At 33.9% G+C, this 23,629-nt stretch overlaps 6 protein-coding genes across 6 annotated transcripts; 2 read left to right on the top strand and 4 right to left on the bottom strand.

Moving 5' to 3' along the window:
- Positions 1-454: 454 nt before the first annotated feature.
- Positions 455-4,128, top strand: LOC103487923 (protein OSB1, mitochondrial-like). Its single transcript, XM_008446431.3, has 4 exons — positions 455-1,040; positions 1,431-1,569; positions 2,376-2,460; positions 3,539-4,128. Exons 1-4 carry the CDS (start codon positions 745-747, stop codon positions 3,808-3,810), a joined length of 792 nt encoding a protein of 263 aa, XP_008444653.1. The 5' UTR covers positions 455-744; the 3' UTR covers positions 3,811-4,128.
- A 412-nt stretch (positions 4,129-4,540) lies between these two features.
- Positions 4,541-6,683, bottom strand: LOC103487924 (serpin-ZX). The gene is made up of 2 exons (XM_008446432.2): positions 6,051-6,683; positions 4,541-5,580 (listed from the first exon to the last, which is right to left on the bottom strand). The coding sequence occupies exons 1-2, from the start codon at positions 6,438-6,440 to the stop codon at positions 4,801-4,803; spliced, it is 1,170 nt and encodes a 389-aa protein (XP_008444654.1). The 5' UTR covers positions 6,441-6,683; the 3' UTR covers positions 4,541-4,800.
- A 778-nt stretch (positions 6,684-7,461) lies between these two features.
- Positions 7,462-9,558, bottom strand: LOC103487925 (serpin-ZX-like). Its single transcript, XM_008446433.2, has 2 exons — positions 9,144-9,558; positions 7,462-8,383 (listed from the first exon to the last, which is right to left on the bottom strand). The coding sequence occupies exons 1-2, from the start codon at positions 9,543-9,545 to the stop codon at positions 7,604-7,606; spliced, it is 1,182 nt and encodes a 393-aa protein (XP_008444655.1). The 5' UTR covers positions 9,546-9,558; the 3' UTR covers positions 7,462-7,603.
- Positions 9,559-10,590: 1,032 nt separating this feature from the next.
- LOC103487927 (serpin-ZX-like) lies at positions 10,591-13,157 on the bottom strand. Its single transcript, XM_008446434.3, has 4 exons — positions 12,928-13,157; positions 12,194-12,265; positions 11,594-11,999; positions 10,591-11,497 (listed from the first exon to the last, which is right to left on the bottom strand). Exons 1-4 carry the CDS (start codon positions 13,113-13,115, stop codon positions 10,703-10,705), a joined length of 1,461 nt encoding a protein of 486 aa, XP_008444656.1. The 5' UTR covers positions 13,116-13,157; the 3' UTR covers positions 10,591-10,702.
- Positions 13,158-16,524: 3,367 nt separating this feature from the next.
- On the top strand, positions 16,525-19,772 carry LOC103487928 (protein NRT1/ PTR FAMILY 4.5-like). Its single transcript, XM_051082398.1, has 6 exons — positions 16,525-16,644; positions 16,758-16,806; positions 16,921-17,138; positions 17,995-18,435; positions 18,529-18,653; positions 18,749-19,772. The coding sequence occupies exons 1-6, from the start codon at positions 16,642-16,644 to the stop codon at positions 19,614-19,616; spliced, it is 1,704 nt and encodes a 567-aa protein (XP_050938355.1). The 5' UTR covers positions 16,525-16,641; the 3' UTR covers positions 19,617-19,772.
- Positions 19,773-19,806: 34 nt separating this feature from the next.
- On the bottom strand, positions 19,807-23,482 carry LOC103487929 (thylakoidal processing peptidase 1, chloroplastic-like). Its single transcript, XM_008446435.3, has 6 exons — positions 22,340-23,482; positions 22,011-22,079; positions 21,845-21,913; positions 21,276-21,362; positions 21,066-21,133; positions 19,807-20,565 (listed from the first exon to the last, which is right to left on the bottom strand). The coding sequence occupies exons 1-6, from the start codon at positions 23,033-23,035 to the stop codon at positions 20,445-20,447; spliced, it is 1,110 nt and encodes a 369-aa protein (XP_008444657.1). The 5' UTR covers positions 23,036-23,482; the 3' UTR covers positions 19,807-20,444.
- Positions 23,483-23,629: the final 147 nt, after the last annotated feature.

Below are 23,629 nucleotides of genomic sequence, written 5' to 3'. Positions count from 1 at the left end.
TTTCAAAAATTTACTGGATATAGAATTAAAAGTTTAATGACAGTAAATAAAACTTCAAACGATTAATCATTTAATATAGCTACGAATTATCGTTAATTCAGTAAATATTGGTTTGTACTTCTCAATTATCTACAACAAAAAAATATAATTTCAAACCTTCAAATTGAAACACATTCTAATATAACTCAAACTAAAATAATCTATTTATTAAATATAAACTGTCCATAACCATAATAATAATCAACTTCAGTATGTGTATTTAAGATATAGATTATTTTAATTTTAATTTCAGTTATAATAATATTTCGTTGTGTGTATAAACTATTTTAATTTAATAAAAAATAGTAAATATGACAGTTTGAAAGTAAAATAGTAAAAACGATAAACTATAGAAAAGGGTAATTTAGTAAACTTTTGAAATACTTTTTATAGAGCTACTTGAGAATTGTTAAATAGTTAACAGTGTTGCAAGGATGGTTATAATCTTATGTCCATTTTTAGTTTTTTGGCGCAAGCTTCAAAGTAGTCTTAAACCCTAATTTTGCTTTTCTTTCTCTCTTTATTTTTTGAAGGAAAATATAAACCCTAACCTTCGCGTGACAGCGGCGAACCCACTGGAACAGCAAACGGACACGTCAGAGAAATGCCGCCAAGTACTTCTTCGAAATTGTCTTAAAATTCTGCCGAGAAAGTTAGACTAGATTGATCACCGTCGCCGGACCTCCACATCGCCTTTCAGTTACTATGAAGGCCGTTCGCCTTCTCTTTTCCCTTAGACCAGTAACTACCTCGCCTTCGCCATCGGTAGCGTTATTCTCTTCGTCTTCATCATTAACCACTAAATCAATGAACTCTGTCGCCACTGAAGCAAAGAAGCAAGGTTCTGTATACAAAAATCAGCCGAAATTTACGTGGAAGTCTGCTAATTTCTATGGTACAGTTGAACGGCCCCTTAAAGTGATTACCTGGAACTGTCGCACAGTTATGGCTTGGACAATTCTTCGTGCCAAAGTCTCTCCAGATTCTAACAGCAGTTTTAGGTACTTTCTTCCGTAGTATATGTAATTTTTGAAACAAGTCGTTTTATTAGATGCTGTATGAACATCACTTTTTATTTTGTTTTATTCAACTGCCTTGTTCCACTCCTGTTTTTATTTTAGCTCTTTTGCTTGATAGACATTCAAGCTGAGTGAATATACATAGCGGGTCTTTCTTTTTGTTAGATGTATTTCAATGATCAAGAACCTATAAGTTTTGAGTTCCCTCTGTTTATCCCGTCGCGTGCTGGTTTTATCTTGTTAATTGCAACTCCAGTCCCAGTTTATCTTTCTGGCGTTCTGGGATTGGATAATGCTGTAAGAAATTCCCCCTTCAGTATGCGACTAAATTCCCCTGTATTGGTCAATGATTTTATAAATGCATGTTTGTAGGATTTTTCTGAGACTGCAGAAAGAGATGGCTGAATCATGGATTGAACGTCTTAAACCCAATGACTACATCTATGTTGCTGGTACGTTAGAGTCTTATAAGAATGCAGCAAAGTCCGGGACGTCTTCTTTATCTTACCGGGTTAGATACTTTAGTATTCACATGCAGATATTCCTTTTTTTTTTCTTTTTTTCTTTTTTTAATTTGTATTTGGAACATTTTTCATATTGTTTATCTTGCATCTTTACTCATCGTGTTGACTTCTTATCCTTTGTTCAGGAGCTAAATTCCTTTTTGCATCTGGATGAGGACTATTTTTTTTTTTTAATCTTTCGATACCTTGGCTAATATGCAACGGTCACTCAACAAGCTATTTTTTTAATATTAATCTTGTATTGGCATTTGATCTCCTTTCCAGTTAGGGTTGGGATTCTTTTTTCCTTTTAAACCTTTGGATCTTCTGACCATTACTTTAAAAAACTTGCCGCTAAGTTATTCAGGAAAGTGGCAGTAGATTTGCTGTACATAAACTTCAATCTGGATGTGGATACTGAAAGATGTGTTTGTAATTTGATAGATGAGTTGGATTGAAGCACTGTATTGTCTTTATTCTTCCAATTGAGATACTGTCCTCTGTTATTTACTATTAAAACGTGTTACCCATTTCATCCTTCCATTTGGATCGCTTCCGGCTACATCATCCTTACTAGTTCCTTCTGTAGATATGGTTTAACTGCCTCATGGAGTAATTGGAAGTCCTCACTGTAATTTCTGTTGAAGTCTTTTTTTTTTTTTTTCTTTTGACAAAAAACATAATCAGTCAGCTCCCTGAGATTTAAGTTTTCCTGTAATGCTTTTTTTAGCTAGGCTTGTACATATTCAACGCGGTCATACCTGCAGATTAGTACCTATATTTTTTTCTTTAATTCTAATTGCTTTTCCTGCAGTTAACTGTCTCGGAGTTGAATTGCATTACACGTAATGATCAAGGCTCAAAAAGTCAAAATTCTGTAGGCATGCTACATGAAGAAGGTACATTTTGAATATTGTCTTTTCAGTTGATTGAAATTTTAGTTATGCATAGAAATAAATAAGACATGTTAATTTGTTTCTGCTTTAAATTACTTCAGTTCCGCTGACTGAATGAAATTCAGTTTGTTGCGTGAACAATGGTATTGTGAATTTGACTAACGTGATGCTGAGAGTATTTCCCCCATGGCATCTGAAAAGTAAACGAGGAAGAGTTTTCTTGCTTGAAACATCCCAAAATCATATTTAGTGGGATGGCAGTCCGCTTTGTGTTTATTTGGCAAGTATTTATGCGATCTATAACATAAAGGAGGAGTGGAAGGTGGAGTTTCAACAGCGGGCTGGTTTGGGAAAAAGGCTTTTTGGGAAAAAAAAAAAACCTGGGACTTTAATTCACTTTTCTTTGATCTCTAACATTTCTTAATCTTTCAAGCGCCACTAAGTGTACCAAGCTGTGTTCCGCAATTAACTAAACTCATTTTAGGGGAACAATTTTCAGAAAAAGAGTGTTCAATATATATGATCCATAGTAGATAGACTGCGGAGAAAAGAATCCCTTTTTACTTTTCCTTGGATCCTCCATATGTGCAAAACTATGCAGAAACAAGACCGCATCGTTTAATTCATTGAAATGGTTGAAATCACTTACGAAGAACTTTATTTTATTCTTTTGAAAGATTCATTCTATCCAATTTATCTTTCTAGCACATTGTCTTTCCTCTATCTGTTCTTGAAGGTGCACCTACGCTCTCCAATCGGCAATCATGTTTGGGCGAGAGCCTGGGCTCCAAGCACACTTAAGCACTCAAACACACTCAGGCTCATTTGTCATTATTATTAATTGTTATTTAGTACCCTTTCTCTCTACTTTCACTCACGAATCTACCTCTCTAAAATTTTCCATCCATCTTTATCTTATTTTTCACCTTATACTTGGCCAATTAACAATAATTTATCTATAATTGTTCATGCTTTATTGATATTGATGCTATGGTGAATGCAGCCATGCAGGCCATATTTTGTCCTTAAATCTTCTTTTGATTATAAATCTAACTCTCGTATCACCTTCTTTTTTTTACAGGACGTGATTGTAGGAGTAGTTACGTGGAACGCCTGTATTTGTGGCAAGTGTTTTTCAGTAGTCCACATGAATGGTGGGATAACAGGAACAAAAAGTCAAATCCAAATGGACCGGACTTCACGCACAAGAGTACTAATGAGGCCCTGTGGCTTCGGCCAACAGATCCTCCATGGATCAAAAAACAGCTCAAGTTGCTCGACACCAAAATGAGAAAAAAAGATCATGACGGTCATTTAGTTTCTGATTCCAGCATGTCCAGTTGGATTGTATAGCTGAGGATGCTGTATTTTGTGCTTTCCACATTGGTTCTTCTGCTTGAACACTATATTTAAACTGAGTACAAAGTCTGTTTCCAGATTCCTCTATTCGAGACAGAGTTAGCTTTGTTGGTAGAGTTTTACCCTGTATATATGTAATCTTCGTAGAGACAAACCACTAATGCAGAAAGGTCCGATGGAAGCAAATTGGTAGATTGAAGGTACACGTAAGAGGGCGTTTGTTGGCCTTTTCTCTTCTTTTTACTTTCAGTTACTTCACAAGAAAACCACTTATGCCATATATTGTCTATATTAGAAATTGGGTTGTGTTTAGTTCTTTGCTAGTGCTAATATTTTACACGCTTATGTTATTTCCCTGATAATTGATGTCCACAGTCGATGTTAAAGATAATGAACAATTAACATGGGAACTGGAATTACATAATGTAGATGATATTACTTGAAAAATTAAATAGGAAACATTATTTAATAGAAAAGTTTTAAATTGAGTTGCGAAAAGGCATCGTTTCCTCTTGATTGTTTAAGTTTGAAATATTAAACTTATAAATAATATTTGTTTGCCAATAATTTTTTTATTTATTTTGGTAAATGCAATCTAAAAATATTTACAAACTCTATATAAAACTGAAAAAAGTAGTTCTCGCTAAACTTGTTTCCTATAAAGTTGTTACTTGGTCCTCGACAAAGATGAATACAGTAAAGAACTTGAGTGAAACTAATCAAATGATCATCAAATGAAAATTGGTTTTATATAAAAAAGAATCCATTAAACGGATGGACTTACAAAAACACGGTTCAGCAAACAGAGAACATGCTACAGTGTTATAAAACAAGCAATAACACCATATTATAGATAATACATATAATCATAGGACATGCTAAAAAATGCCTTTGATATATCTACTACAACTAGAAGAGAGTTGAGTGTGACAAGATTTTTGCAGTTATTTAGGTTGATCCTCCAGAACCAATCTATTGTTAAATTTAATGGACAAGAGGGTTTAGCACCTGCCCAATGAAAAGCAAAGATCCTGTCTTGTCTTCCCTGATCACGTACAAGAACGGGCGGTCAGCAACGAAGTCGATTATGTCCACTGGACGGAAACTCCTATATGCTATGACAGCAGCTGAAGCAGCTGCAGCTTCTGTGCCTTCTTCATTAACCTCAATGAATGACTTGTGGAATATTTTTGAAACATGAAGGTTTTGAGCCGTTTGGGACTCCACCATTTCCATCAAACCTCCTTCAGAGAAAGGTAACACCAATCCTAACCCCTTCAAGACATTGGAAACTTCAACCCCAAAAGAAATTTTGAACTTCGGAATCTTGAATTCACCCACTTTAAGTTTTTCATATGGAGTGTGGCGGTCGATGAACTCGGATTGGGAATCTAGTTTTTGGATCAAAGATGGCAATCCATCCTTCGAATCCGGGAGAAAGATGTACATAGAAAAATGACGTGGATCAGATCCTTGTTTGTATGACAATCCAAGAACTTTAAATCCTTCAAAAGTAGCTATATATTGCTTATTCTTGCTGGTCATAAAGGGGACCTCCACTGAACTTCCATCAAGGAGGTAGAAATCTTGTTTCTTTGTTTTTGAAGCATCGAATTTCTCTTCCCATTCCCCTTTGAAGTAGAGTGCATTAGCAAGGATGAGCTTAGAGAGACTATCAACTGATCCAGGGGGAAGAACCTCTGTGATAAGTCCATTAGTTTGCTTTTCAGCCCATGAATTCACTTCTGAAGTCACTTCGACAGCCTTTCAATTCAACCAAACAAATGATTAACAACATCATGATAAAGTTGCCAAATAAGATCCAATACAGGCAGAGCAAACCAAATTTTATTGAGGGGATCCTTCATTCTAGAAATAACAGACCATATTGTTGCAGTAATAGAGTCAAAAATGCAAAAGAAGATGATTTAGGAGTGATCCAAACCAATAGTGAGTCCATGAAAATTGTAAACTTAAACATTAAATAATTTTGAGTGATTAAAGGTGGGTATCAAAGTGACTTTCAATGTAATCACTTCCAAACATGCACGTAACTTAACTCTGCCCATGTTTTTATATCGGGTTTCATATTCAATAGAAACAGAAACCAACTTAAACTATAATAAAACAGAAAACATAAAACTTGATTCCCAGTTTACTTCCAACCAATTTTCCTCAAACTCCAATATGAGCACGAAATCAAATAGGCTAAGACTGAAGAGTGTATTAATCACCTTAGTCTTGAAATCAGCTTGGCTGAGCTTGGCTTTATAAAGAGTGTCCACAACTTGTTTGAAAGAAGGTTTGAGAGGAAGTGATTGATCAACCCAAACCCCATTGGCAAATGCGAGGCGAGGTCCGCCACTGGGAGAGGCATCAGCGAAGACCGTGGCTACGATTTGAGAAGCGAAGGAGTTGAGGTTGTCGGTGGAGTTAGATTTGAGGAAGGAAAGAAGTTGATCCAGCGGAGGACCTTTGGAACCAGCAGCGATGAGGCTGAGAACGACATGGATTGACAAGGGCGAGAGGACAACGTTGGAGGCTTTGGCTTCGTTTAGGAGAAGGTGCTTGGTGATGGCTATGGCGACGTCGCCATGGCTTCTGATCGTTTCTCTGATATCCATTTTCCGGTAGCCGGAGGAATCGATGGTTTAGAAACGGATGAATCGAAAACGGGAATTTGGAACTCCAAGTCGTTCTTCGGTCGTTGAGAATTGAATGAAAGCATGGAACCGACCGACTTTAGGCTTTTGATCAGCATCTCACGTGCGTTGCGCGTGGAGAATATCGTTGCGTGGCGGTAGAGATTTTTCTTTAATACCTTTTTTTTATCTTTTTCTATTTAGCCAAAAAGAAAAAGTAATAACAATGAATTTTCAACACAAACTTATATCCATTCGTATGGTATCAATATCATAAAACTTTTTATTTATCAAATTAAGACTTGCATGAATGCAATATTGCAAAGTTTTACTCAATTCAATTTCTACTCATTTTCATTAGTTTTGACATAAAGAATATAAATTTTAATTGCAAATATCTTAGAGAATATTTTTTCATGTTAAATTACAAGTTCATCCTTGAACTTTTCTTTTCGCTTAAGATTCTTAAATTTTCATTTTATATTTAATAGGAATTCGAAATTGTTATTTTATTTACATTAGTTAATATTGCTAACAAGAGCTTGCTTAACCGTAAATTATTTATCCTTGTTGTACTAAAATAAGTTTAAATTTTCAAAACAATAATCAATTTATTAAATATAAAATTTAATTTTAATATAATAAAATAATTTTCCATCTTTCATTTTCTATAGATGAAACTCGTGATTTTCTTGAAAAAAAATCATATTGAAGTGAGAGAAAAAAAAAGCATTCGACTAAAATTGATAAACTAAATGTATAATTTTATCTTCTTTATTTTGTAATTAAATAGTAAATTGTTTTAGTTCGAAATATGGATAGGGATAGGGATAGAAGTTCTTGAATAATCTCACTTTGAATTGAATGAGCTTTTAGACATTATATTCTTTGGGATTTTTACACTTTTTTTTTTTATATAATTTGAAGATAAATTCTTAGAAGTGAATAATATAATTTTTATTTTTAATACGAAAAAATAGAATAGGTGAATTTAAATCTTCGATTTGAAAGAGAACCTTGTTGGAATACAACAGTATATATCATATTATTACTGCAATACAAACTTTTTTCTTAAAGAACAACATTACTATTACAAAGTTACATTCACACATAGCAGTGAAATTAAATTTCAAAGTAAAGAGTAGTTAATTAAGAGGGTTTACCATCTGCCCAACAAAAAGCAAAGTTCCTGTTCTGTCTTCTCTAATAGCAAACAAGAATGGATGATCAGCCACAAAGTCCATTATACTTTTAGAAGGCAAACGCAAACACTGAATTTCAGCAACAACAACCGTAACTGCTGCAGCTTCCGTCCCTTCTTCATTAACCTCAACAAATGACTTATGAAATATATCCTTAACATAAAGCTCTCCACTTGTTTTTTCACACTCCAACATTTCTGACAACCCAGCTAAAGGTACTGTCAATCCAAACCCCTTCAAAGTATCAGAAACTTCGAGCTCAAATGAAAATTTAAATTTTGGGACTTTGAATTTGCCAACTCGAACTCGATTGTACGGGATGTGGTTGTCGATGAACCCGGATTGAGAATTGAGTTTTTGAATTAAAGATGGTAATCCATCTTTGGCGTCTGGGAGAAAGAAGTACATGGAGAAATGACGTTGGTCGAATCCTTGTTGGTAAGGCAATGCAAGAACTTTGAAGCCATCAAAAGCAGCTATATACTGCTCTTCTTGGCTGCTCATAAAGGGGACTTCAATGGTGGTTCCATTGAGAAGATGAAATTCTTGATTTTGGGTTTCTGAAGGTTTGAATTTTTGCTTCCAAGAGCCCTTGAAGTAAAGTGCATTTGCAAGGATGAGTCTGGTCAGACGAGTAACCGAACCATTGGGAAGAATGTCTGTGATGAGCCCATTTGTGTGTCTCTCAGCCCATGAATTCACTTCCGAGGTCACTTCATTAAACTTTTTTTTTTAAAAAAAAATAGAGTAATGAGATTAGTAACATTATTTAGTAATAATCAATGTAGCGGTGAATTAATATTTAATTTATGTTTGAAATATCAATACACGTTGACTGTCTTCTAAAATATTAAGAAACGACTTAGTGTAGTTGACTTGAAAAATAGACTAATTCATAACCATCACTCAAACTTGTTCCACAAGCCTATTTCAAACCCCACACAAAATTCAAATAACTTGCTTAGCAATTTAGAACAATACTTTTTTTATTATTATTAAAAAAAATATTATTAACTTTTTCATTTATGTCATATAAAAGGAAGAATTAAATCTTAAACCTCAAACTTCAAAATTGATTACATTAATTTGATTTACGCTTATTTTTGATAACTTTTAGCCAATAAAATCTCAAACTCCAAGGTTGATTACATAATTTACATTAATTTGGTTTTCATTAATTTACATAAAAAGAAAATCTAAGAAGAATTGAGCCATAATTTTACAAAATAATAACAATCTCAGAAGTTAAATTGATTGTATTTTTTAAGTTTCAATAACACAACTTTTTATAGTTGATAAACAAATTTCAATAAATTTTAATAATATTTTTTTATAATAAAGACTAAAAGTATAGGAATTTAAAGGCAAATTATTACTTCCAAACAAATTGATTTTTAATGTTGATTTTGCAATTCACGTTGTTGAAATTATGTGAGAATTTATATGAATATGAAATGGAAGAAGAAAGGGTAGCGTAAATCACCTTAGTCCTGAAATCGACGGGACAGAGATTAGCTTCATAGACATTGTGAACAAGGTGTTCGAAAGAATGCTTGAGAGGAAGTGATTGCTCAACCCAAACTCCATTGGGAAAGGCGAGGCGAGGTCCGCCGCTGGAAGAGCCATCGGCCAAGACGATGGATGCGATTTGAGCAGCAAATTGGTTGAGTTGGTGAAGGGAGCTGAATTTAAGGAAGGACAGAAGCTGATCCAAGAAGAAGCCACTGGAACCAGCAGCCACAAGGCTGAGCACCAAATGGATGGACAATGGCGACACCACCACGTTGGAGTTGTCGGCTTCTTCCTTTTCTTGGAGAAGAATCCGCTTTGTGAAGGCCAAAGCCACATCGCCTTGGTTTCTGATTGCTTGTCTCATGTCCTCCATTATTACAAAATTAGTCAATGAGAAATGGGCTTCAAAGTTGTAGATATATATAAAGATTAAAACACTGTCGTTTTGTTAAGAAATCATCATTGCGTCATGCCGTGGGGAAACACCAAAGTGGTTGACTTGGTCAATGGGATTTGATTTTAATAAGGAAAGAAGCTGATCCAAAATGGGGCCACTGCACCAGCACCGTTGTAGTTTGCATCTTAGAAAGATGTGCTACTTTTGAAAGCGAAAATAAAATATACAGCAGGATGACGTAGTGAGTTATGTGATTTTTGAATGTGAAGGTGTTATGGACATTCTATATGTAGGATTATCGACAAAGTAAAATAGTTTTAATTATTTGGATACTTGGAGAATAAGAAAGCTTTGAAATAAATGGAAAGTTGTATTTTTTGTTTGGAATTTTTATTGGAATCAAGGAAAATTAAATTTATTGATAATCAATTGCCTATATAATCTATATAATAGAGATCAAATGAGATAAAATAGAAAAGTGAATATTGATGTGAAAAAAGTAAGTAAAACTCCCTAAGTATTTATTATAAAATTTTTTTTATTTCTATAATAAAATATATACACTAAAGTTTGTAAGTGATAAATTTCTATAAATTTTTATTATCGATTAATCATTTAAACTCAAAATAAATTATGGTATCTATCGTATCTTTTTTATATTAGAATTGATTTTATCCTTTTTATTTGGTAATTATTTTGTTTTATATTTTTCACGCTATCCTAATTTCAAATTTCTTCCTTTACTATTCGATGTCTTACTAATATATTAGACATAATTGTTATTTAATATGATTAGGTCTCTGAATATATCTTTCAACTCCATTTTCATTTCAGTTTTTAGGGATCTTAATGCAGCATTATTTGGATTCGAGAAATCTTGCATATTGACATTTTTGTCAGGCACGCCGATATCTTGAAAATTTCTAGGTGCAATCTGTCACTCTTGGAGCAGAAACAAATTACTTCACCGTATCATCTCAAGGTCAAAGGACGAGTTCGTTTTCATAAGTCATGTGAACGATGAGGAGAATGATTATGCCCTTAAAGCGTATCATAGTCTTAAATGCAAACACAATACCAAACAAAACTTAGAAGGTAAACAACAAACAGTCTATATCAAGACACGATAAAGTTCAATGTTTGAGTCCCAGAGTAGGATCTAACACTTGGCCAACAAAAACCAAAGTTCGTGTCACGTCTTCTCTGATTGCGAACAAGAACGGATGGTCAGCAACAAAGTCTGTTCTGTTTACAAAACGCCACGAACTAGATACAGCTGATCCAAAATGAACAGAAGCAGCTTCTGTCCCCTTTTCGTTGGCTTCAATGATTGACTTGTGAAATATGCTTGAAACAAAGCTCACTTCCCCTGTTTCTGTCTCCACCATTTCTAATAAACTCCTTTCTTCAAAAGGTAAAACCAATCCCAACTTCTTCAACAAATCCGAAACTTCACATTCATAACTCACTTTGAACTTGGGAATCTGGAAATCACCCACTTCAACTTTTTTGTGCGGAATGTGGCGATCCATGAACCCGGACTCAGAGTCTACCTTTTCGATCAATGATGCCAATCCATCCTTGGCATCTGGGAGAAAGATACACATGGAGAAACGACGATCTTTATCATCTTGGCCTTGTCGATACGGCATTGTAAGAACTTTAAACCCATCGTATGCTGCTATATATTGATCCTTCCCGCTTCTCATAAAAGGCGTTTTAATGGAACTCCCATCAACTAGGTAAAAATCCCCCTCTTTTGTTTCTGAATCATCAAATTCATTTTTCCAATCCCCTTTGAAGTAAAGTGCATTTACAAGAATGAGCTGAGTTAGTCCATCAACGGATCCAGGGAGAAGGATATCGGTAATGAGTCCTTTAGTTTTGTCTTTAACCCATGAGTTCACTTCCAAAATCACTTCGTCACCCTATCAATACAATTAATCCTCACCCTATCAAAACAATTAATTACAAGTCATAAAAGAACAACGTCATTTCGATATTTGTCAATGCCTAACTCGTACCTTAGTGTAAAAATCGGCTTGACGGAGGGTGGCTTTATAATACGTTTCGACAATATGTTTGAAAGGATGCTTAAGAGAGTGTGATTGGTTGAGCCAAAGTCCATTGGCAAATGAGAGTTTAGGTCCGCCGGTGGAAGAGGCGTCGGCCAAGAGATTGGATGTTATAAATGAACCAAAGTGGTTGAGTTGGTCAATGGAGTTTGCTTTCAGGAAGGACAGAAGCTGATCAAGAATGGGGCCATTGCAACCAGCACAAATAAGACTCAGCAAAAATTGGATTGACAATGGCGAAAACACAATATTGGAGTCTTTTCCATTGTCTTGTAGAAGCCGTTTCGCAATGCTCAAAGCCACGTCGGATTGTGATCTCATTTGTCCTCCATTCACAACTTTCTTCCACTCATCCCTTTTGGTATTGGACATATACCCACACACAAAAGTTAATATTTTAAATGTTCAATTTGATTTGAAGATTAACACAACATGATTTTCATAATTATTAATTACTAATTGTGAAAAAGCCTAAAATAGGCCTGAACACTAAAAATTCATTAAGTCGAGAATAATATAGTTTTCAGGAATAATTAAGTAGAGAGATACCTTATTTTTGCATCTTCATCCACAAGTGACTTCAATAGTTTAATCTTCTCAGCTCTTGGTGAAAACTCAGATCTAAGAGACACGGAAAAGTATTTGAAATTTAAAAATATTTAAAATTAGTATTTGGATAAGTGACTAAATTAAAAACAAAAAAAAAGATAGTAAAACTTTTTTAAAAAATTGATTAAGAACCAAACCCAAAACTAAAAATCAATAAATTAACTATGAAAAAGATAAGAACATGGATGTTTGATTTTAGGGAAACTTATTATATAGTAAAAGAAAGATTGAAACTATTTCCAAAATATGGAAAAATCTATCAAATTCCTTTAAGGTACTATGTAAATATTTTTCTTGCAAAACCTATAAATTCCATCTATTTACAAGTTTTGTTTGCTTAGAAAAAAAATGTGTCTAAAAATTAAAATCAATAAATTAACTTTGAATAATTAAAAGTATATTTTAGAATCTTCTTAAACCTAACAAAAATAAAAATGATAAAAAGAAAAGAAAGAAACTATGAAAAAATAGAAAAAAGGATAAACAAAAATAATATGGTTATAGAAAATAAAGAGGAAAGTACTTTTTGGTCATTAGGTTAGGGTTTTTGAGTTAGATTCCATTTGGTTCTAAATTAAGGGGACATTTTAACATACAGTTCAAATGTTAACTACTACAAATGCTCACAAACATGGGTGCAGCTACATTAAAGAAGGATTTGGAGAGGAACAAACCGTTGGTCTTGAAGCATAGAATGATAATGCACATGTTGAAATGGGACAGAAGCGGTTGGCGGCGGGTGCCGGTGAAAAGAAAAGGCACATTTCAAGAGGGGGAAGACGCCGGTGACTGGTGGCTGACGGCGGGCGAGGGAGGATCGATAGGCCAGAGAGAAGGATGAAAGATTAGAGAGTGGCGGCATATCGTGTTTTGTGATTCTTGATCAATGTGAGGGTTATGATTTTGGTATTGATGGTTATAACCGAATCGATTCTTTTACGTGGGGAATATATATGAAAAATAAGATGTATTCTTTTTCTTGGGATACTTGGGGAATAAGAAAGCTTTTACATAAATGGAAAGTTAATCTTTTGTTTGGAATTTCTATTGGAAAGTAAAATATATGTATAATATTTGTTAAATTAAATAACATTTATTAAAATTTTAATAATAAAATGAACCATAAATTCTCAATAAAGAAACGTTGTAGTTCTATATAATACTCAATGTACAATACAAATCATGGTCCTTTTTTATTTTGTTTCTTTGTTCTTTATTTTTTTTTTTTCGTTTTCTAGGAATTTTTTTTACTATTATCTCAAATTGAAATTAAGCTTGAACGTACAATTTTGAATCTTATTTTTAAATAATGCATTTTTTAAAATTAATGTAATAGGACAGAAGGCGCAATTTGGACGGTAGGGGTACACGACTTTTTTTAAAGATATTATATTTAAATTTCTAAATTCCAATTTTCAAAAATATTTTTTTAAATTCCAATTTTCAATTTTCAAAAATACATTTCCTTATTAAATATATTCTTAAATTTTAAATCCTAATTTCGATTTTTTTAAAATATATATATTTTTTATTAAATATTTAAATCTCCAAATTCTAATTTTCAAAAATATCTTTCAATATTAAATGTATTTCCAAATTTCAATTTTTAATTTTAGAATATATCTTTTCAAATTAGATATCTTACGTTATTAAAAAAATATAATATCTAATTTTAAAATTATTCTTGCCATACTTCTTCATTTTGATTCTAGAAAAATTAGATATTTTGTTAATATGGGTGGATTGCAAATGTTTGTTTAATATACCTTTTAATAACATATTTTGTTAATAAATATCTTTTAAAAGAATTGGAGATTATAATTTGGAATTTGAAAAAATATTTTTAGTGATTAGAATTTGAAATTTGAAAAGATATTTTTTAAAATTGAAAATTGGAATTTGGAAATATATTTATTAAGAAAAGATATTTTTGAAAATTGGAATTTAGAGATTTAAATATTTAATAACATATTTTGTTAATATATATATTTTTTAAAAAATTGGAGATTAAAATTTGAAGTTTTGAATATATTTAATAAGAAAATGTATTTTGAAAATTGGAAATTGAAAAAATATTTAATAAGAAAGATATTTTTAGAAATGAACATACAGATTTAAATATATAATATTAAATATATATAATATCTTAAAAAAGAAACCGTGGGATCTATGCATCGAAAGTCGTGAATGAGTTTCAAGCAAACTCGCAGACTACTCCACTCAAATTGCTTTATTTTCGTCGATAATTTAGAGTTACATTATTTAAGAAAGAGACAATTTTCGATCAATTAAATTGTTCGGACCTAATCAATTTAAACCCATGAGTAGAAATGTGGCCCAAATTATAAGATATCAGGTGTAAGCCCAAAACCCAAGTCCAAACCAGCCATTAGGCCCAAACCCATGACAAACCTCACCCTACCCCTCCATTTAAAAAAATATTTGATCAACAAATTTAAAAGGTAAAATTTATTTTTCGAGAAAAGGCGTTAAATTAAGGATCATGTATTAGATTGTAATAAAAAAATCAACCAGAGAAATATGATTTTTTTTTTCTTTTTTTGAGAAAAAAAATATGGAAAAAGTCTTAAAACAAATCATGGAAGTTGAAAGTTGGTTGAATATAATAAAATTTGTTTTTACATAAAAGTGTGGAAAGACTTACAATTAGGGGGAAAAATGGCAATACTTGAAGATATCATTTATATCCAAAGATCAATATTGAGTAGAAATTAGACTTGCAAATAAAATATGTGACATTGTATCATTGTGCATAGTATTCCCATCAATTTCAACTTTAGGGTCTCATTTTCAATAGGGAGAAGATTTCATAACAAAAGCCTAAGGTGACTTTGTTAAAACATTCAAGAAAATGAATGAATGCATAAATAAACAAAATAAAGATTCATACATAAACATTCAAGCTAAGACTCCAACAAAATGCCCTGAACTTCAGCTGTTTCCAAAGTGTCAACTTTATTAATTAGAGTTGTTCTTCTTTTTTTATAAATAAATAATATATAGCATGGAGAGTGGATCATGTATCCCCAATCATTTCTAAATAATAATATCAGAATATGCACAAAACTCTGTCACATGTTCCTAAGAACCTGCAGAAAGAGAAAAAAGAAAAACAATAATAATATCTGGAACAGCTTTGAGGTGGAGCTTTTGGTACATGGACGGTAATGGATTATTAGTGGAAGTCATTAAAAATATCATAAATTGGCTAATTAAACATAGCTAAAGCTTTAAGTAAGGTCAACTCTTTCCAACCAGGGCTAACTAATAATACTTGTTTAAGATGGTTATTGTCAATAATGCACTACCTGACTTATTGGAGAGGAAGTACGGTCATTTATTTATTTATTTATTACTTGGATAATAATTAAAACTAGTCAACTTCAAAAAAAAAGAATATTATTATTTGTGGGTTCTACTTTAATTTTAGGTTTTCAAGATACAACTTTATTATACAATATATATATATATATATATATATATATATATATATATATGTGGACACACAACAAAGTAGAAGTTATAATACTAAATGGAGAAAAATACATTGAAAAGAAAATGACTAAAATTGAGGTGCAGATAATGATAATGTCTCTTAAAGAGATGACTTTCAACCTTGTGGATGCTTTTAGAAAAATGGTTGTACTTTTTAAACTATAGGCACCATAGTGGTAAATAATCAACCAAATAAATAAATAAATAAATTGTCTACTAGAGTTTCCTATCTACTCAAGAGAATTAGTTGATGAACGATGACGTATGTTTATAAGTAGTAAGAATGTTTTCATCGTATTTTATTTGCTATACAATAACAATTGTTTGATTTTAAGTATTTTTAAAATGAACGTAGAGATAAAGAGAATATATTAATATCTCTAAGATTGATTAAACATAAATGTAATACATATTTTTCAATAATCATCGCATACAACATGACGATCTTATTGATATATATTGTAATATATTTTGTATTTTTATACAGACAAAAAGAAATAGAAAGGGTACGTATTAATATATAGTATACAATATGATTACGTGATGTCGAAATAATACATCAAATACAAATACATGCAAAAGCAAAAGCGAGTGTTCCAGCTTTTATGGCTTCGATGGTGATTAAGTCAATGGATGAAGTCAAAGCGTTTGCATCAAAATGCTATAGCAATAATTAACTAATGTCATCAGACTCCAATTCCCATTGTTATTTAAAAGAAAAATAGTGGAATCCCATCTTCCAAAAACACACCAACCTGCCACCATATAAAATCCATTATTCCAATAGCAAAATTGGAGAAACCAAAACCTAAACCTAAACCCACCTCTGAATTTCTCCCATTTTTAATATCTTCCTCACCATCAACAATATAATGGTAATCATTTTCTTTCATCCTTTTTTTTACAGCTCTTTCTGCGTATATCCATGGCGGCTAAAGTGAATAATTAATTATTTAATTAATCTATCTTGATTATTATATCCCCACAGGGAAATGAAGCAAAACGAGGAGGCAACAAAGCTGCTATATTTGTCTATGGTAATATGATTTTCTTTTAATTATTAAATAAAAAGTTGGGGGGTTTTGTTTTTTTTTTCTTCATAATTAATTTGGGGTGTTATTATGGGATATGGGAAAATGGGTTATGCGCAGGGTGTGAAGGGCTGGAGAATATGGCATTTGTGTCGGTGGCGCTGAGCCTAGTGACGTATTTCAGTGGATATATGAACTTCAGCTTGACAAAATCAGTGACCACTCTTACTAACTTTATGGGAACAACATTTCTTCTCACACTACTCGGCGGTTTCATTTCCGAAACTTATCTCTCAAGATTCAAGACTTGCCTTCTCTTTGCTTTCTTTGAGCTCACGGTCAACTCTCTTTCTCTTTCTCTTTCTCTTTCTCTTTCTTTTCCCTTCCTTTCCATTTTTGTTTACGTTAAGACCCCATTGTCCGTTCAAATCAGAGGAATTGTGTATTCAATCTTTTTGTTAAGAACTCCCACTGTTCCTTGATAATTTTTTTAAAAATAACTACATTGCTAAAAATATTTATAAAATAGACATCAATAGATTTCTAAAATGTCTTCTTTTTTGATATAGGATTTTTTTTAAAAAATTGTTAAAATGAAAATAGCTTTAACTTACATAGGATGCGTCGGTCACCATGGTCTCTCGGGAAAAAGAAAAAAGAAAAAAGAAAAGAAAGAAAGAAGAAAGAGAGATATTTACTATTATCATCGTATGTAAATGGATGCAATATTTCTTTATTTAAATAATCTATTTTCGAAAGATATTTACTTACTACCATGAAGACTGATTTTAGTTTTTTAGAAAATTATAATCTATAGTTCAATCATATTTAAGGGATTATTATTTTGCTCAAATGGAAGAATACTTTGTTGCATGCTAGTGGGAGGGACCCTCTTTGCACTCCCTATAAATAAATAAATGAAACAATAGAAATAAAATATAGCCACGACGTATCAAAAATATTCGTCAATGTGGGAGTGAGTTTTTGGTTGAATAATAATTATTTTTTTTATCAATACATCGTGATGTGCTATGGATTCATCACCTCGTTATAAAGCATATTTTATAGTGATTTTAAAAATGAGGATGAATGCATATCAAATAAGATTAATAATACACATTTGTATATTAATTAAGCTATGTTTAGGTGCTAATAACAATGACTAAAATAGTTATTATCTGGAGTATTGTGTAGGGATATTGTCTGCTAACGGTGCAAGCACATTTCCCGCACCTAAGGCCGGTACCATGCAAAGAGGCACCAGCAGGGAGTGAGTGCGAGGCGGCAGGGAGCGGTCAGGAGGCGTTTCTTTACACGGGGTTATACCTGATAGCTCTGGGAACGAGTGGCGTGAAAGCAGCGCTGCCAGCATTGGGGGCAGATCAATTTGATGACAGAGATCCAGGCGAGGCGGCGAAACTTTCGAGCTTTTTCAACTGGTTCCTGTTCAGCTTAACAATAGGGTCAATTGTGGGATTGACATTGATAGTGTGGATAAACACAGAGGTAGGTTGGGACTGGGCGTTTGTGGTTTGCAGCATTGCGGTTCTTGCCGCCATTGTCGTTGTGTTTTTAGGCAAGTCCTTTTATCGCCACAATGTGCCTCAAGGAAGCCCCATTCTTAGACTTCTACAGGTTCGTATTTCTTTTCCTGATATGCAGTCTCTTTGAACTCATCAATCATGATGGAATGAATGGTTGTTTGATCCTTTTTATTCTCATGTATAGGTCTTTGTTGCTTCAATCCGAAACAGGAAGCTTCCAATTCCAGAGAATGCTAATGAACTACACGAGATTCGTGACAAAGAAGCTGGAATCCCATATGAAATACTCGAGAAAACTGATCAGTTCAGGTACCATACTTTTTAATGATCTTTATACAACGAACAAAATAAGCTTTTGCAATACAATTGGTTGGTTGAAGCCATGAAATTTTGAAACTTTGTAGATTCTTAGACAGAGCAGCCATTATAAGGAATGATACAATTGCATCAATATCAACAAATCAGCAAGGACCATGGACACTCTGCACAGTGACACAGGTTGAGGAAACAAAGATCCTAATTAGAATGCTCCCAATTATACTCAGCACCATCTTCATGGCCACCTGCATGGCTCAACTCCAAACATTCTCCATTCAACAAAGCATAACCATGGATTCCCAGTTCCTGGGATTCAAAATTCCGGGCCCCTCCATCCCCGTTATTCCCTTGCTTTTCATGTTCTTCTTTATCCCTTTTTACGAGCGTGTTTTTGTTCCTCTCGCTCGTAAAATTACTGGGATTCCAACAGGAATTCGTCACCTCCAGAGAATTGGTATTGGACTCGTACTCACTGCCGCATCGATGGCCATTGCTGGGTTTGTAGAGACTCGCCGCAAAAACGTTGCAGTCAAACACAATATGGTGGATAGTACAGAGCCACTGCCGATGAGCGTTTTCTGGTTGGGATTTCAGTTCTGCGTATTTGGAATGGGCGATATATTCACTCTTGTAGGACTGCTGGAATTCTTTTATGCAGAGAGCTCAGCAGGGATGAAGTCGTTGAGCACAGCTATTGCTTGGTGTGCGATTGCATTCGGGTATTTCACGAGTACGGTGGTGGTTACAGTGGTGAACAAGGCGAGTGGAGGGTGGCTGGCAAGCAACAATCTCAATAGAGACAAGTTGGACTATTTCTACTGGTTATTGTCAGTGTTGAGTGTGTTGAATTTTGGGTTTTATTTGGTTTGTGCTTCCTGGTATAGGTATAAGAATGTGGAGATCTATCAAAATGATGCTATGGAAGAAAAGGTTGACATAGCAAGGGAGGCATAGGTACATGTTTGGTTGCTGTTAATGTCTAAATATAATATTTCCTGGGAACTTGTTTTCATTAGTCCTTGTAATATGCCCCTTGTTACGGTGTGTACGTAAATATTCTTTATAAAAAAGAATACTTCACAGCAATAAAAAAAATCAACTAATTCTGCTCTGCTATCGCTACTGCTACCATTGATCCATCATATCATCTAAAGGAACAGAAAATACCAATTATCTGAAATATCTGAATTCAAATACATAGATTGCATCTCCTTCTCTACAATTACACAAAAGTGAAGACATGGAGAGATGGAGGATGAATAAAGCCGAGAAACCACAGCACAGAACACACAAAATATAGATTTGTTCGTTAATTAAGATACATTTGCTATGCAAGTCCTTTCATCTCGGCCATATATGTGATCAACGACCAAAATAATAGAGCAAGCTCAAGGCGGATGATGCACGTTCCTAGCCTTTCCGACATTCCTTCGAAGGCAGGAACACATAAACCCATTAGAAGTTTGAGAACTTCGATTCTGGAATAGGTTGGGGGCCAAAAGATCATTTCCCCTCTACTTTTTCCTTACTTTTCTTCTTTTTCTCTTTTTTTTTTTTTTTTTTTTTTTTTTTTTTTTTCTTTCCCTATCCCATCTTGGATGAAGAACAGCATAGGATATGACATCACGAGGTACAGGAGTTACTTTCATTAATACACACCACTCGGACATGAAGTCCGATCCAAGTTTTATATGCAAAGATATTGCATCTGTCGGTACCAAATAGGAGCAATTTCATCCCTGTGAAGGTGTGACAGGGTAAGTTAATACCAAGGACATTGTGTCAGGAAATTCCTAGATTAATCTTCCCAACACGTAGTTCATCTACCATAGCGGATCCCTTGGAAGGAGGCCAATACTTGAATAATGACCTACCTACAATATTTTCTATTGGGAGTGGACCCCTGAAGAAGAAGAAATAGAGTCAGTACACTATAGTATCACAAAAATTAGTGGATATCATCGACGATATTTTCTTTGAAAAGAAAAAAGAAAGCATCATGGAGAGTCAATTCTCATCTAATCATGAAAAGAGTTACAGCGTGTATAGTATAACATAAAACATGTGTGTGTGCGCCAAAAGTTGATACCACAAGTTCCAAGTAGATGGTAGGCATTCAAACACAGAAAACACAAGATAATCCTATACTGTGTTATCAAAAGAAATCACGATATAACAATATCCTATCAAGAGAACTATTTCTCTCCCAAACTCCAAATATGGACAATCCTGACTTCACTACAATGATCCCACTTCTAAGAACTCAAACTCCCTCAAGTCCCTCCTAAACTCCCTCAAATCACCACTATCCTTGCATATATTAAACTAATATTCCTTATATATTCCCTAATAGTAATAGTACTCTCACATTATACAACATGAAAGTTGAGATGGTGAACTTACCAGTTATGAGAATCACAACTATTGTTACGGTTGTCTCCCATTACATACACATAACCTTCAGGCACTAGCTGTAGAAGAATACAAGATAATTGGATTGAGCAAACAGTCTGTCCTTAGAACAGAATTCAGGATTTTCAACTTCCCTCTGGAGAGGGAGAGAGAAACAGGCAGAGAGAGATGGAATGAAGGTTAAAAAGGAAAGACAATTACCAACGGTTCCATCTCATAAGCAATTGGCTCTAACACAAATTCCTCATCTTGAACTACACCATTTACCACCAATTTCCCTTTTTGAACCTACAATTAGACATTCCAATGCCAAGAGATTAACGTCAAAGCAAAGAGAACCACACTAATTCTGGTCAGAAGTTAAAAACAAGACGACTAAAGGTCAAATCTCAAATGCTTATGGAATACTCCGATCAAAATAGTCGGTGCTGAGCAACTAAAATATTTGTAAGAACAACTAAGGGACTAATGGCTCCAAAATATTCCATCCCATGATGGTAGTGCAAGCTATTTTAAAATCCTCACCTATCTCCTTGATTCTCCATAGTCTAGTGGATTTATAGTATCTGATATTACTTGAAATTCAGGTTAATCAGTTATTTTACTTATTTGCTTACCAATATGAATCAAAGGAACGAATAATAGAATTTATTTGTTTATTTATTTATTATAATATAATAATTATTATTATTATTATTTAGGAATATGGACAGCATAGAATTTAGAGCATAATAAAGAAATGAAAAGCTAAAATTTTGAAGAACGCTTACTTCAACCACGTCCCCAGATGTAGCCACAACTCTCTTAATAAACACCTCATCTGAACTAACTCCAAAATCCTAAATGAATTGAGAAAAGGCACAAGAAAACATCAGCATCCAACATTACAAAAACTGGAAAATTTCCTCAAAATTACCTCATTAATTAAAGTAATACCTGCAAGATTTGAGGAGCTTTAAAGATCACTATATCTGAAACTTCAGGTTTCCTGAAAAAGTATGAAACCTAATATAAGAAGGAAAAGCAATCGATCAGTTTAGGAACAGGGTAAGGCAACTTCCACAACCTTAAAAACTACAACAAGAAATAAACAATTTTTTTTTTAATTATGATTGTTAGGAGGCCCTTACGTTCAAAAGTTTAATTAAGGTAATCATAGTCATAAAAGAAGAATTTAATCCAGATCTAAGTAATGTTAGATCATAATTTACTGTTAATCAACAAGTCAATTCAGAAATTTTCAATTAGATTAACTAAAGGCCCACCTTTTCTGCTAAAATACGATCCCCTACTTCCAGAGTTGGACACATGGAAGAAGAAGGAATCGATTTCGGCTCTGCCAAGAAAGATTTAAAGAGCACACTGACAGTCAAAGCCGTAAAGAGGGCTTTTGCATCCTCTGAATAAGTAGTCAACAAGCGCGAAACCCAACTGCTCTTCTCAAAATCATTCTCATAAAACTGATTATTTCCACTTTTATCATAATAATCATAACAAACAGTTGTTCCGCCTTTATCCACATCGTCGCTCACAGATCGTACATCATAACCCGGAAGCCACTTCGATCCTTGTAAAAAGGGTATAATCGAAGTGGCTTTAAACGAAGAAACCCCAAAATTCCCCGTACTGATCATAGAAGAATCACCCATCGATTTCAACATCGACATCAAACCCAACATCATCGGATTCTTAGAGCTTTCCCCGACCCTTTCTCCGGCGAGAGTACTGTACATAGAAGTTGGCTTCTCAACAGAGCCACCCGGCTTGAACCGCCGGCTATCGGACCGATAATTGCGCGCGCTTCCAGAAGATTTGAGCTTCGGATCATGGGTCGAGTCAAAAATACAAGATCGGAACCGAAACTCCTGAAAGACTCTGCAATTACCGGCCCGAAGGCCGGTGGAGGAGGCTAGGTTTTGGGCGACATGACCAGAGTAGGAGAGAGTAACGCGAATAGCCATGATTACAAATTTGAGTAGGTGGATTAGGATTTGACGCAGGTTGGTTGCAGAGACGAGAAAGGAAGAATCAGAACAGCCTAGAGAAGGATTAACGCCATATCTTGTTCGGAAAACAGAGAACCGGCGTCCGGAGCGGGGAATTGAAACTGGAACTACAAACCGGAAGGGGTTGAATGGAGTATGGGAAAATCAAAGAATCAGTCAAGTGTGGATGAACGGAGATGGGATTTTGAGGAAAGTCAACGAGATGAATCTGAGAAGAGGGGGAGCTCGGTTTCCAGTAGACGATCGATAAGAGGAAAGAGAGAGGAAAAACACGAGAAACCCAAACCGAAAGAATGAAAAAGAGAAAATATATGAAGAGTAAACGCCGCCGCCGACGGAGGAAGACGACGAGAAGGTGAAATGGATAGACTTTTTTGACTTTTTTTATTAGACAATGACACGCTGGCCATATTCGCATGCGAAATTACCAAAAGCCCAATCGATCATTATAAAAGTGTAGAAATGGTCAAATTAAGGTTAAATTTCACCAAATCACAAATTTGGTTTTCATGAATTTCAATTCGATACTCAATAGTTTTTGCTTAGTAC

This window comes from Cucumis melo, chromosome 3 (genome assembly GCF_025177605.1).
Source record: "Cucumis melo cultivar AY chromosome 3, USDA_Cmelo_AY_1.0, whole genome shotgun sequence".
NCBI classification, from domain to species: Eukaryota; Viridiplantae; Streptophyta; class Magnoliopsida; order Cucurbitales; family Cucurbitaceae; genus Cucumis; species Cucumis melo.
The sequence above is the reverse complement of the archived record's forward strand: the minus strand, read 5'-3'. Positions and strand labels throughout refer to the sequence as shown.